The sequence below is a fragment of the Desmodus rotundus genome, chromosome 12 (genome assembly GCF_022682495.2).
Source record: "Desmodus rotundus isolate HL8 chromosome 12, HLdesRot8A.1, whole genome shotgun sequence".
In the NCBI taxonomy this organism is placed as follows: domain Eukaryota; kingdom Metazoa; phylum Chordata; class Mammalia; order Chiroptera; family Phyllostomidae; genus Desmodus; species Desmodus rotundus.
Genome location: NC_071398.1, coordinates 103,173 through 115,185, shown reverse-complemented (window position 1 = coordinate 115,185; position 12,013 = coordinate 103,173). Strand labels below are relative to the sequence as shown.

The window sequence follows — 12,013 nt, the reverse complement described above, 5'->3', positions numbered from 1 at the left end:
GTTCATTCCTCTTCTGCCTCTTACTCCCCGGGGTTTGGTTGTAGGCCTCAAAAAGAGGAGATGGGATCTGCAGCCAGGCGAGAAGATGGGAGCAGCCCACGAGGAGGCCAGACCCGTGGTGGTGGGCTGGTCCCTAGGACACGCGTGTCCCCTGCTGAAGGCCAGCCTTGCCCCCAGTGTGTCTGTGGTGGGGCTTGGGGCTGCCTCCCCTGCTCGGCCCTTGGCGTTTGGGCCAGAGTGCTCTGCCCCGCCGTCCACAGCCAGTGTCCACATGGGCCCGACGCAGTCCAGGGGGCCGCGGTCTGGAAGCTGTCAGAAGATGACTTGGTGGGGGGGTAGGCAGAGGGGGTGTTGATTCCCGGTGGGGTCTGTACACCAGCCACCTGACACCCTACAGGTTTGGCATTGAATATGCTTCTCTCCTGAGCTTTGGATCTGGCCACATGGCTGCTCTAGAACTTCCTCAGGATGGGCAGAATGCAGGAGTTGCCATGGTAACTAACCCTGGGGAGACCCCCTGGTCAGTGGTGGGGCTCAGGGGACTTCCCTCCTCCCACACTCATAGAGACACCAATGGTCATAGTGGCCGGGGTTGGTCTGGGACACTCCAGGGCAGCCCTGGAGGGGGCGGGGCTCTACATGGGTATGAGGAGGGTGCGGCCTCCGCCCCCTCCAGGTGCCCATCATCCCCTCCCCCCGCCCCCCGGGCAGGGGCTCCAGATAGTGGCACCTGTACGCTCACCAGCAGCAGTGGGACCGCGAGTGCACCATGCTGGGGGCTGAGAGGCTGCGCAGCTGTTCTTTGGACAGATCACTACGGGGGCTCAGCACCTTGAGGAAAGTCACCCAGAACGCTGACAGTTGAGGTAGAGGGCAGAGACCCCAGTGGGGGACTCTGCACGGCCGAGTCCTTCGAGGCTCATCTTGGCTCCTCACTGGCCTCCAGGTTGCGCAGCTTGGGATGAGTGAAAAGCTGGGCCAGGTGTCCTTCAACCCTTCCCCCGTCCCCCACTTGGGGAGGTGCTGGTGAAGAAGCTGCACAGCGAGGCCGCTGCCCGGCTCGCAGTGAGGAAGCAGGGTGCATCATTGGCTGCACCCACGAGCGGACACTGGACCCACTCACACTGTGCCTGGAGCAGGGGGAGAATGTCAGTGTGATCGGGTCCTGGGTAGGGCGGAGCGGAGCCCTTCCGAGCTGCCTGATGGGCAGCGATGGCTGGCGGCTGGGCAAGTGGGTGCTGGAGAGGGCTGTGGTGGAGCGGGGGGCCCCAGCCCTTCCCGCAGAGGTCCGCCCACAAGGAGTTGGTGGAAGGCACCCGCAGTGTGGAGGAGGACGTGTCCCTCCCTGAAGGGCTGAAGAGCTGGAGCAAGGGGTGGGAGGAGGGGGGCGTGGGGCTCCCAGGCAGGAGAGCGTGGCTTGGCACTCTGCTTTGGAAACAGCTTCCAGGATCCCCAGAACACAAACGAAAATTCTGACCACCGCAGGCGGGCCTTTCAGCTAGGGGCACGCTGACCTGCTCTGGCACCCTGTTCCTAGAGGGCGGAGCCAGGCCATGCACCCTCCTGTGTGGCCCTGAGTATGGGACCCTTGGGGCCCCTGATGAGGTGGGCAGCCGGGGCATTTGGTGGGGACATGCCTTGGGCATGAGGTTGTGCTGGCAGCCTTAATTGCCCCAAAGAAAGGAGGCTTTGGTTTGGTTGAGAACCCTCAAGGTGAGGATTTGGTGAGCAGGCAAAGTGAGGGAAACACTACGCCGGTTACCAAGGGAAACTGCTGGGTCTTGAAGGAGCATTTGGTTTGGGGGAAGGCCTGTCAGTGGTGCCGAGGAACCACAACACCTCCCACAGGTGGGCAGGCGAACCAGGGGTGGGTGGTGGAGTCATGGGGGGCTCAGCTTTGGTCCCCACCTCCAGCTCTCTGGGTGCATCTGGGCTCAGTTTCCTTCTCCAGGAAGCTTGTGCCTTGCGGCCCTCTGGCTGGAATCACCGAGAGGGTGGGCTGCTCAGGGTTGGGGGTTGCTGCCCTACCTGCACCTCCTTCCTGGTGCTGGGCAGCTGCTGGATGAGAGGGAAGTAGTGGGTCTGAGCTGCAGGTCTCTGGGGCCTGGTCTGGTGGGTCCTGGAGAGCAAATGCTGCGGGCTCCGCGCCCTGGAGCCTGGGGTTGCGTGGGGATGGCCCATGCAGACGTCCCCGGAACATAGCCCGAGAGCCATGATGGGAATGGGCTGAGCTGTTGCATCTTGGTGGGTGGGTGGGTGGCTGGGTCACCTAGGACGCCCATCCTTCCCCTGCTGCTTGGGGTCCGTCCACTCCCAGCCCCCACACGCCCACCACACAGCCTGGCCAAGACCAGCTTGGGACTCGGCCTTAAATTTTCTAGGTCGTGTGATACATTTGCCTCAAAAACAGCCCTGGCTGGTGTGGCTCGGTGGGTTGTACACCATCCTGCAAACTGAAAGGTCGATGCTTCGATTCCTGGTCAGGGCACATGCCTAGGGTGTGGGTTTGGTTTCTGTTTGGGGTGTGTATGAAAGACAACCAATGGATGTTTTTCTCCCTCCTTCTCCCTCCCTTAACCCCCTCTCTAAGAATAAAATGGGGAAAATAAAAAAATAATAAAACAATTTCCAACTCGGGACAAGCACTCTCAACTTCTGTTGCTTGTAGAACATGCATTGATGAATTTTTTGTTTCTAGGGATCACCCTGTAATGCAGCCTCCATTAGCTGGGTTGCTTGGGGTCCTGCAGGGTTCTGTTTTGGGGCTCCCTCTTGTGGAGGTGGAGGTGCCCCCCTCAGTGCAGGAAGGCCCCACCTGTGGCACCAGAGCGCAGGAGCACAGCCTTTTCCCAGGGTTCAGCACAACCCCCTGAAGGCCCTGCCACTGCACCTCTTGTTAGCACACTCCTCCGCTCCTTCCTTTACCCTCCCTCTCCCCGTCTGGGGCATCACGCTCCCCAGCGCACCCTCCGTGAGCTTTGAGTCAGCTCCTGAGCCTGTCAAGAGGACAGAAGATACCTGGCCCCAGACCTTCCGTTTGGAGGCTCAGGGTTCAAGGAACCACCTGGTACATGCCTGGCACCTGTTCTCTGGGCCCTTGGTTCACAGATTGATTAAAACGGTTGGTGTTCCAGCCTCATCCTTGGCCTTCTGCTCATAGGCAGGGGATCCTCCCTGCTGCTCTGGGCCTGGATCCCTGGGGAACCTGCCCTGGGCTGGGAGGAGGCTCGCCAGGGACTGCCAGTGCCTCCTGGGCCTCTGTGGGGGCAGGATCTTCACCAAAGGCCTAGAGACCCAGTGCACCTGTTCCTGACATGTGACCCAAATAAGCCGACCAGAGTGCATCACCACACAGTCCCAGTGGCTTCCCTGAGAAAACAGCACCCCCTGGTGTGTCCCCCAGGTCTGGTGACTGCCACCGAGAAGGAGATTGGTCAGGCCCTAGGTCAGAGGATGTTTTGATCCCACTTCCTGTAATTAGCTCTGCAGCAGCAGCAGGGTGGGCAGTGGGAGAAGGCCCAGTGGGTGGGCCAGCTGCCCTCAGGGGGCTGGGTTGTGAGTGGCATTCTTGTCTGCGCAGGGTGAGTGCCTGCAGCACACGTGGAGGGAGCAGGCGGTGTCTGCGCACTTTACTTGGGCCCCTTGCCTGGGGACTTGCCGCTGTTGTGCAGAGGGAGCCCGCGCGCCCAGGGCTTCTATGGAAGAGCATGTTCCTGTCCCCAGACATGGGTCGGGGGCGGAGGGCAGGGCGGGTTTGTGTGGGCACAGACAGTAAGCTCACGCATTTATTGTGAACCCAGTCTCAGGTCTGCAGTCAGACCAGAAGCCTGTTCTGTCCCTTAGCACATGGAAAGCAGCATTCGGAGCAGCTGAGCCCCAAATTGGGGGCCGGGGCTGTGCTCAGGTTCCCCCCACATCCCCAACCCCCTCGGGCCAGGATGCTGGCTGGTGATGTGGGCGGGGGTGGGCAGGAGGTGACCCCGTCGGTTGGAGACTGGCATGCAGTGCTGGAACTCCGAGCTAAGGAGGGTTGGCCCGGCTGTCTCGCAGGGACCAGGACAAGCAGGGTCTCAGGGCCTGGGTCAGTGCTGGGTGGCAGGAGGGAACAGAATTGATGTCAAGGTGGCAGTTTTCAGGGCTGACTCCTCCAGGGTTTGCTGGGCTGGACCCCAGGGGGTTTGCAGAGTGGCTGTCATCACTCAGGTCCCCTGTCCCGGTACCCACACGGGAATCTGTGACAGATGAGCACCAGTCCTGCAGACAGAAGTTTCCAGAAGGCCCAGGCCATTCCCGTCTCATCCCTGGGCATTGTCAGCCCTGATCCAGGGACCAGGAAGGAACTGGACGTAAGGCCACTGGGCTGTGCTTGTGTGGGATAACTGAGGCCCTGATCCAGAGCCTTAGGGAGTGGGCGGAGTGTCGGCAGAGCCAAGGGCTCTGGGGCCCACCGGCCTAGTCCTCCTGGGGCCTCTCCACAGTGAGGAACGTGTCCACAGTCGCTGGCTGCCGCTCAGGGTCACCGAGGGGCTGCTTTTCGCGGTTCTGCTCGGCCCTGGTTCTCGCCCAGGACGGGGATCGCAGGCAGCTGGCCCGGGGCAGCGGGTGCAGGCCTGGTGGGAACAGGTAGGGTCAGCAGGCCCTGGGGTGTCTTCTGCAGCCACTGGGCTGGGTGCAGACCTCCCAACAGGAGGTCTGGCCACACACGGAGTCCCCTGGGTGCTTAGCAAATGTGAGTGCCAGGCCATCAGCCGCGAGCACGTGTGGGCCTGGGTGTGGCCTGAGTGTGCGGCTGAGGCCCTACTCGGGGGGTCTGGCCCCGAGCAGATGGCCACCCCCATGGTTCTCAGGGCGCAGGCGGGGGTCTGAAAGCTCCCACCTCAGACCCCCCTGCACAGGGTCTGAGCAGGGGGAGGAGGGTCCCTGGGCCCACACACACCACTGGCTGCTGTGCAGTTTCTGAGGCCTTTGGGGTCTTGGGTCAAGAACAATGCTTCCTCAGGAGCCACGGGGGGAACCGAGTCAGGCTGAGCGAGGATGGGCCGGGGTGGGTGAAGGGTGCGCAGCCTGACTTGTGGTTAAACTTAGAACCAGTAAACCCTGCCTCCGGAGGCCTGTGGCTGCAGCCTTCTGCTGGTGTTTGAGAAGCATCATGGAGCTGCGAGGCCAGGAGGCAGGAGGAGAATGCGGAATGCAGCAGTGCTGGCTCAGTGGTGCCATGGTGGCCAGTACTCATTTAAACACACAATAGGGATAAAATTATTTTAAAAAATAGGCGTTTGCAGGGAGCAGTGTTTGGAGGTGTGCCAGAATCTGCCCCCGTGGCCCAGCGCCAGCCTCACCTGCGGGGGAGTCACCGGCCAGGTTCTCCTCGTCGGAGTCAGCAAAGACCTCGGCCAGCTCCTGGTCGGACATGTCGGTCAGCTCGGTGAGGTCCAAGAGGTCAAAGTGCACCTCCAAGGAGGACACGCTGCTGAGGGGCTCTGGGAGCGGGGGACTTGTCATTGGCACAGTCCCTCCACAAGCCGCCCCCCACGAGCCCCAGGGAAGAACCAGAGCTCTGGCTGAAGCCAGGCACGGCCCTAATAAGAGGGAACAGCCAGCCCTCCAACTCTGCTCCCACACTCAGGGCCGAATGCCTTCTGGGGTCCCCCATTTACAAATGGTATAGCCGAGGCCCAGCGAGCGAAAGCTTTAAGCCCAGGCTCCCCACACCTGGGGGTCAAAAGCTCCCCGTGGAGCAGGCCAGGCAGCCCCGCCATACTCACGCCTCCTTTCCGTGACCTGCAGGAGCCCTGGTGCCGGGATCGGGATTCCCACCTCCTCCTCCTCCTCAGCCACAGGCGAGTGGCAGCTATCCCCTGTCCCAGGGGCCAGGGTGTCCCGGGCAGCCTGTGGCACCTCCACCTCCTTAACTATTTCTGCAAAAGAGAGAATGTTACCTGGGAGGACACATGGGGGCTCCTCACCCCCAGGACACAGGCAGGGAGGACTGGAGGTGCTGGGTAGTGACGAGGGTGCTTGGGTGGCCTCGGCCAACATCCCAGACTTAGGGGCCGGGGGGCTTCTCTGAGGAGGCTGCTCCTTCCCCACAGGTGGCATTCCCACACCCTGGCCCTGAGTGTCTGAGCTTCGATGCACACAGGCCATGCCGGTCTCTTGGGGACATCTGTACAGCCTGTCGCCTGTATGTCCTCTGCGGACTGCCTGCTGTGACAGAACCTAGGTCACGTCTGACCCCACCAGCACCCTCTCTCACAGCGAGAGTCAGGGCGCCGGCAGGCGACGGAGCAGACCCCTCGCCCCCACCACACTTCACTGGGAGATGGGGCCTCCAGTGTTTCTCACATTTTTTTGGAAGGGCGTAATTTCTCATTTTCAACATTTTTTTGTGTATGTGTTTGAGATGAAAGCAGGAGGGCCCTTGGTGCTGTGTGCAGTGGAGACAGGGCCACCAGAGCACTGGCCCCCACGCCTACCAACTTCTCCTGCAGACTGCCCCAGAGCCTTGCCTGCGTGCCCCCAGGACCCCCCACCAAGCAGGTAGACTCCAGGGACGCAGCCCTGGGTGCCCCTCTGCAGTGCCCTCCGACGCTCTGTGAGTGCTGAGAGCCGGGCGTGGATGCAGCCCCCGGAGCAGCTGCCTTGAATGTCGTGATGAGAGGGGCCCAGCTGGGGGGCCCAGTGCCAACAGCTGCCCAGGAGGGGTGGGCCTGTCTTCCCTGACCATGGTCAGCAGCCAGGACGCTGCCACAGGGGACATGCAGGTCTGAGGGTGCTGTGCTGAGTGGGACATCGACTGACAGTCCTAGAGCCTGATTGTCCAGGTGGGCTCCTCCAGGCGGGCAGCACCCTCCCTGGAGTGTGGTGGAGGGAAGGTGGACCCGCTGGCTGGCAGCCTCTCAGTCTTTGCACCCTGCCCTTGTCACATGGGGCCTGGGCTGACTGGGGACTCAGGGGATCTGGTTTCCACCTCTGCCGCATTTCAAGTGTGGCTGCTGAGCATCTTCCGAGGGTAGAGTTACACCCACCCCTGGCTTGGCCCTCCCATCCTGGCAAGGACACCTTCCCACCCAGAGGGCATGATAGAGAGTTGGGACGCTGCCCTGGGCTAGGGGGTGGGATTGAGGAAGCCCTTGGGGGTCTGCAGGGCATTTTGCTTTGTCTCCTCAAGGGGTGGGGGCTGCACAGGGGAGCAAGTGTGACGGGTGGACTTGCCTCCTGGGCTGTGACACAATTCTGAGACACTTCCACACGCATGGCCCCTGGTGGTGGGCGGGCGACTGGGTGGGGGCTCCAGGCAGGGGCTGCCATCTGCCTAGAGTGTCCTATGGAGTGGGACACTCTGGCTAAATGCCACAGTGACGGTGGCTCCTGGTGGCCTCCGTCCCAGCACTTGGTTTCTTAACCAGCGTCACAGCCAGCTAAGAGAGCAGCTTGCTTGTCCCAGGCATAGAGGTCACAGCCACCAGCCACTGGCCTCTGCTCCCAGGTCCTGGCCCAGGGCTGGCAATGGGCCTGAAGAGGGAGGACAGACCCCTGACCTGTGCCCACGGGGAAGCTGGAGTGTATTCCAGTGGAAGTGGGCTTCTGACAGACTGGGGCAGAGGCCAGGTGTCCGCTCACAGCTGCCCTGTCCCTGTTGCTGGGTGGGGTCCCTCATCTAGACGAGAAAGCATTCATCCATTCATCTGTTCCTTCTTCAAGAGATTTCCTGAGTGTCCCCCACTGTGTCAGGCAAGCCTGAACCAGGTAGATGACCTCACCCTCTCAAGGGTGGGCAGTGCTGGGGAGCAGTGGGGGCTGTTCTATTGGGGGATGGGGTCTGAAGGTGGGTGGGAGCTGTGCCCTTCCTGAGGGGAGCAGGGCAAGAGCCAGGGGACACAGATGGGGGTGCATTGCTGCTACTGTGACTGACCTCAGGGGAGCCGCTGGAGGGTTGGAGCTGAGGGGGCTGCATCTGCTTGCACTTTTATGGGCTGCAGTGGCAGGTGGGAAGGATGAAGTCCACAGGTGCTGCCCACCTTGCTGCATAGGAGCTGAGATGGGGGGCGGGGCGGGGAGCCAGCAGGACCTCAGCCAAACAGCCCACTCCTGCCCCACCCTGTGGGGAAAGAGGGTGGGACATCTATGTGCGACACGGCTCCATACGTGCTGGGAGCCTGGGGCTGGCACAGCCCCTGGTTCAGCCCCTGCGCCTTTTGCACTGACTGTAAGAAGCACATTTTATCAAATTCTGGCATCCTTGGCACAGCAAAGCATCTATGGTGTCGTAGAGTCAACAGAATAGTGTCTCTGGTTTTTGCATCTTTTCCGTTTCCCTTCGGCAGTGGCCTGGCCTGGGTCAAAGCTGTGGGGGGAAGAAGAAGCAGAAAACGTATGTTCTGCCATCAAGGACGCTGATCGTTGGGCTGGAAGAATGTGATGGAGATCAAGAGTCAAGATGCCAGTGCAGGTGCCAGGGATGGCGGGCCCCCAGGAAGGGGCAAGGCTGATCTTGGCAGGTAAGGCGGCGTGGCTGTGGTAGAAGACAGTCCCGCTCTGAAAGGTGGAGCCGCTAAGGACCCAGCAACTCCACTCCCATCCTGAAACCCAAAAGAACTGGAATCACGTCCACACACACACACCTGCACGTGGGTGCCCACAGAAGCATTATCCACAGCACGCAAAAGCAGACTCGAACCCAGACGTCCACCGATGGAGGACGGGTAAACAGGGCCCATGCATCAGTGGAGTGTGACTCAGCCCCGAAAAGGACAGAGCTCTAACTCCTGCAGCAACGTGGACCAACCTTGAACACGTTCTGGTGAGGGCAGGTGGCCAGATCAAAAGGCCGCATGTTACGCCACCATTTATGCAGATGCCCAGAGCAGGCAGAGCCGTGGAGGGCAGAAACTATACTGAGAAGACCTGCGGAGCAGACCGGCGGCTGGGGTGTGTGTGGGGCACAGTGCAACAGCTCCTGGGCCCAGGGCTGCTTTGGGGGGTGCTGAGAATATTCTAAAATCAGGTGCTGGTGGTGGCCGCAGCACCCTGTGAGCACACATGCTCCTTGAGCTGCAGTAAACTTGTCGTATGTCGAAAATGTCAAAAGTGCATTTAACACACCTGACCTACTGAACATAGTGGCTCAGCCCACCTGCCTCGGACGTGCCCTGAGGAGCACCTGCGTCAGTCTGCAGCCACCTGGCACCGCAGGAGGCAGAGTCCTGTCCTAGTCCAGGAAAAGGCCGGGACTCAGCATTCAAGGTGCAGTCGACGAGTGCGTTCTGCTGTGCTGCCGCCATCAGCAGTCAAAGCCATTCAGCCGACCCCTCGAGTCTGGGCCTGTCTGGGCGCTAACAACACTTGAACTGTATACTCTGAAAGGGTGGGTTTCAGCACAAGTGACGTTTCTCAGTTTTTAAAAATCCTCAGTCGAAATGAAGGTCGATTTTGGCTGGAGTTGCAGGGCCAAGCCAGAAGGACATGCACCATTTGCTGTGCACCTACTGTGCGCCAGGCACCAGGCTCGGAGACTGGGAATAGGTGTGAGAAGTGTGAGCTCCTGGACCTGGGCTTGGTCCCAGTGTGCAGTAGGTGCACCGTTTGTTGAATGAGTGAGCCCAAGACACCCTGCCACAGTGAGCAAGGGGCTGTGCAGTCTGTCCGTCTGGAACTCACCACAGGTCAGGCCCCCCCTGTTCCTGGGTCCAGAAGAGTGGCGGTCTCAGCAGCAGGCACATGGTGGGGGGCTTGGTAGCCTGACTGAGCTGCAAGCTGGCTGGGTCTTCTGGGGCAGGGTAGAAGCCAGTGGGGGCTTTCAGTGTCCCCGGGGAGTCAGACCCTGGTTTCCAGCCCAGCACAGTCCCCCCACCCAGGGCTGACCGCTGATGTGAGCAGAACCGATAGGGTTACCTTGTGTTCTGTTGCTGACCTATTTTCCAGCACAATCCGGCCGAGAAGTTGGCCCAAATTTCAAGTTCCGTGCTGCGTGCCCAGGGCCTCGCCCCTGCATGCACCCACAAGCAAAGGAATGAACGAGCGAGGTGAGTGAATGAACGCCATAAAGAACGAAATGGCTGCAGAGGGGGGGGGGCAGGTGGTCACAGAGGTGGGGCCCCAGCACCCCATTTCCCAGCCCCTGTCCCCAGGCTCAGCCTTTCCCCCTGGCCTGGGCCAGAGCCCCGGCTTTCCACAGGTAGCAGCTGGGGCCCTTCAGGAAATACACTTCTCCCGACAACAGTTTCACCTCTGAGTCTGTACCCTTTTGACAGGACATTGTTAACTTGTTTAGGTCCGAGGTGGGGTTTTATGCTCCATAAAGGCCTTACCTTCTAGAGAGAACTTCAGAAATCACTGTGAATGAAATAACGAGTCTAGATATGCTACCAGTTACTGCGGGGGGAGCGGGCAGGAGGGGCTTCCCTTTCGTGTGTGCCACACTCTCCAAATAAAGTTTACAGAAGTCAGCGAGCTGAGAGGACGCCAGTCGCAGCCCCCACACGTGAGCTCTGCGATGCGGTCCTCAGCGCCGCCCCAGCCGGCGTGGCGCCCGCACAGAACGGGCACCTGGTAAGCCCACGTATGTGCCCTGAGCGACTTGGTCTGAGGTTCCAGTAGGTGAGATTCTGCAAGTGAAGGGTCGCTCGGCTCCTGCACAGCCCTGTCGCGGGCGGGGCCGCGTTGCCCACCTCTCCCCAGCCCTTGCTCTCCACGCCCTGCCTTCCCTGCCTTCGCATCCCCACCAAGCTGCCACTGAGAACGGGGTGGGGGTGGGGGGTGGGGTCCTGGGACTGTCAGCTGTGAGAAAAGGCTGGATGCCTCCCACAAGCGACAAAACAAAGGAAGCCGACACCCGCTAGCCCCTGGGAGTGTGGCGCCGGCGGGGAGGATAATAGGGGCCCCCAGGCAGCGCTCTGGAATGAGCAGCCCAACAACTGGCTGCAGCTAGAGAGCCGGACCCACTGCTCCTGGACCCCTCCAGGCCAGCAGTGTGGTTCCGGGGGAAGTCGCTGGAGCCGCTGGGGGACCCTCAGCGAGCCTCTGTGTGGCAGGGAGGGGCTCCCTGGAATGGAAGCCCCAGGAAACCAAGGGTGCTCCTGGGGCCTGGTCAGGCGGGCTGAAGAGCCCTGCGTTTGCATCCTAGTTCCTAGGCGGATGGATGGCACCCCAAAGCCTTTAGGTCTCTAGAGGGGCTCCCACAGTTTTCCTCCCACTGTGGCAGGACAGCGGACGGGCTGCGAAGAGGGGTCACTCCGTGTAGACCCGCCGGCATTGCCCCCAGCCCCCGCAGGCAGTGCACCTCCGAGACCCCATCTCAGCCCAGCGCTTGACAGGGTTCCGGCCGCGCCCCCGCCCGGCCCGAGCGCCCCGGAGCCGCTGCTTGGGCGAACAAAGCAGACGTACGGCCAAGAGAGCTGCGTCGCCCCTCACGCCTCGCCCACCCAGACCCTCAACTCCGGCCCCGGCGCGCCCCATCCCCTGAATCCCGGATCCAAGGCTCGGCCGGGAGGGGTTCTGGATGAAACTCTGGGCCACCCACCCAGGAGCATGACAGGCACAGCTTCCGGGAGCGCCGAGGGGGGCGGGGACGCGGTCTGTGCGCCCCCCGCCCGGCGCGTCGGCAGCTCCGGAGAGGTGCCGCCAACCTCGCGCAGGCAGGACCCGGCGCGGCTGATGGTCTTCGCGGCCCCGGCGGCTGCGTGGGCCCTGGACCAGGGGCTGCGACTCCGTTGCGGGAAAGGCGCAGCCCAGGGGCTCCTGGGGCTGGGGCCACACTTACCTCCCGGGCTGGCGCCCTCCGGAGGCTCCATGCAGCCGGCGGCGTCACCCGGCCCAGGCGGCCCTGCAGCGGCGGCGACGTGGCCCGGCTCCCGGCTCCCGGCTCCCGGCGCAGCGCATCGGGCAGCAGCCGGGGGGCCGCGGCGGCGGGGAGGAGCTCGTGGGGCGGGGCGCGCAGCTGCTCCGGGGCCCGGGCCACCCCATCCTCCCTCCGCCCCGCAGCACAGGTGCGGCCCCGCCTGCCCCGCGCGCG

General features: G+C 62.0%; 1 protein-coding gene across 1 annotated transcript; it reads right to left on the bottom strand.

The window, feature by feature from the left end:
* Window positions 1-3,784: 3,784 nt before the first annotated feature.
* On the bottom strand, window positions 3,785-11,979 carry DBNDD1 (dysbindin domain containing 1). Its single transcript, XM_053915790.2, is given in 5 exon segments — window positions 3,785-4,610; window positions 5,340-5,480; window positions 5,766-5,918; window positions 11,762-11,858; window positions 11,860-11,979. Coding segments are annotated over 5 exon segments (654 nt in total). The 5' UTR covers window positions 11,965-11,979; the 3' UTR covers window positions 3,785-4,452.
* Window positions 11,980-12,013: the final 34 nt, after the last annotated feature.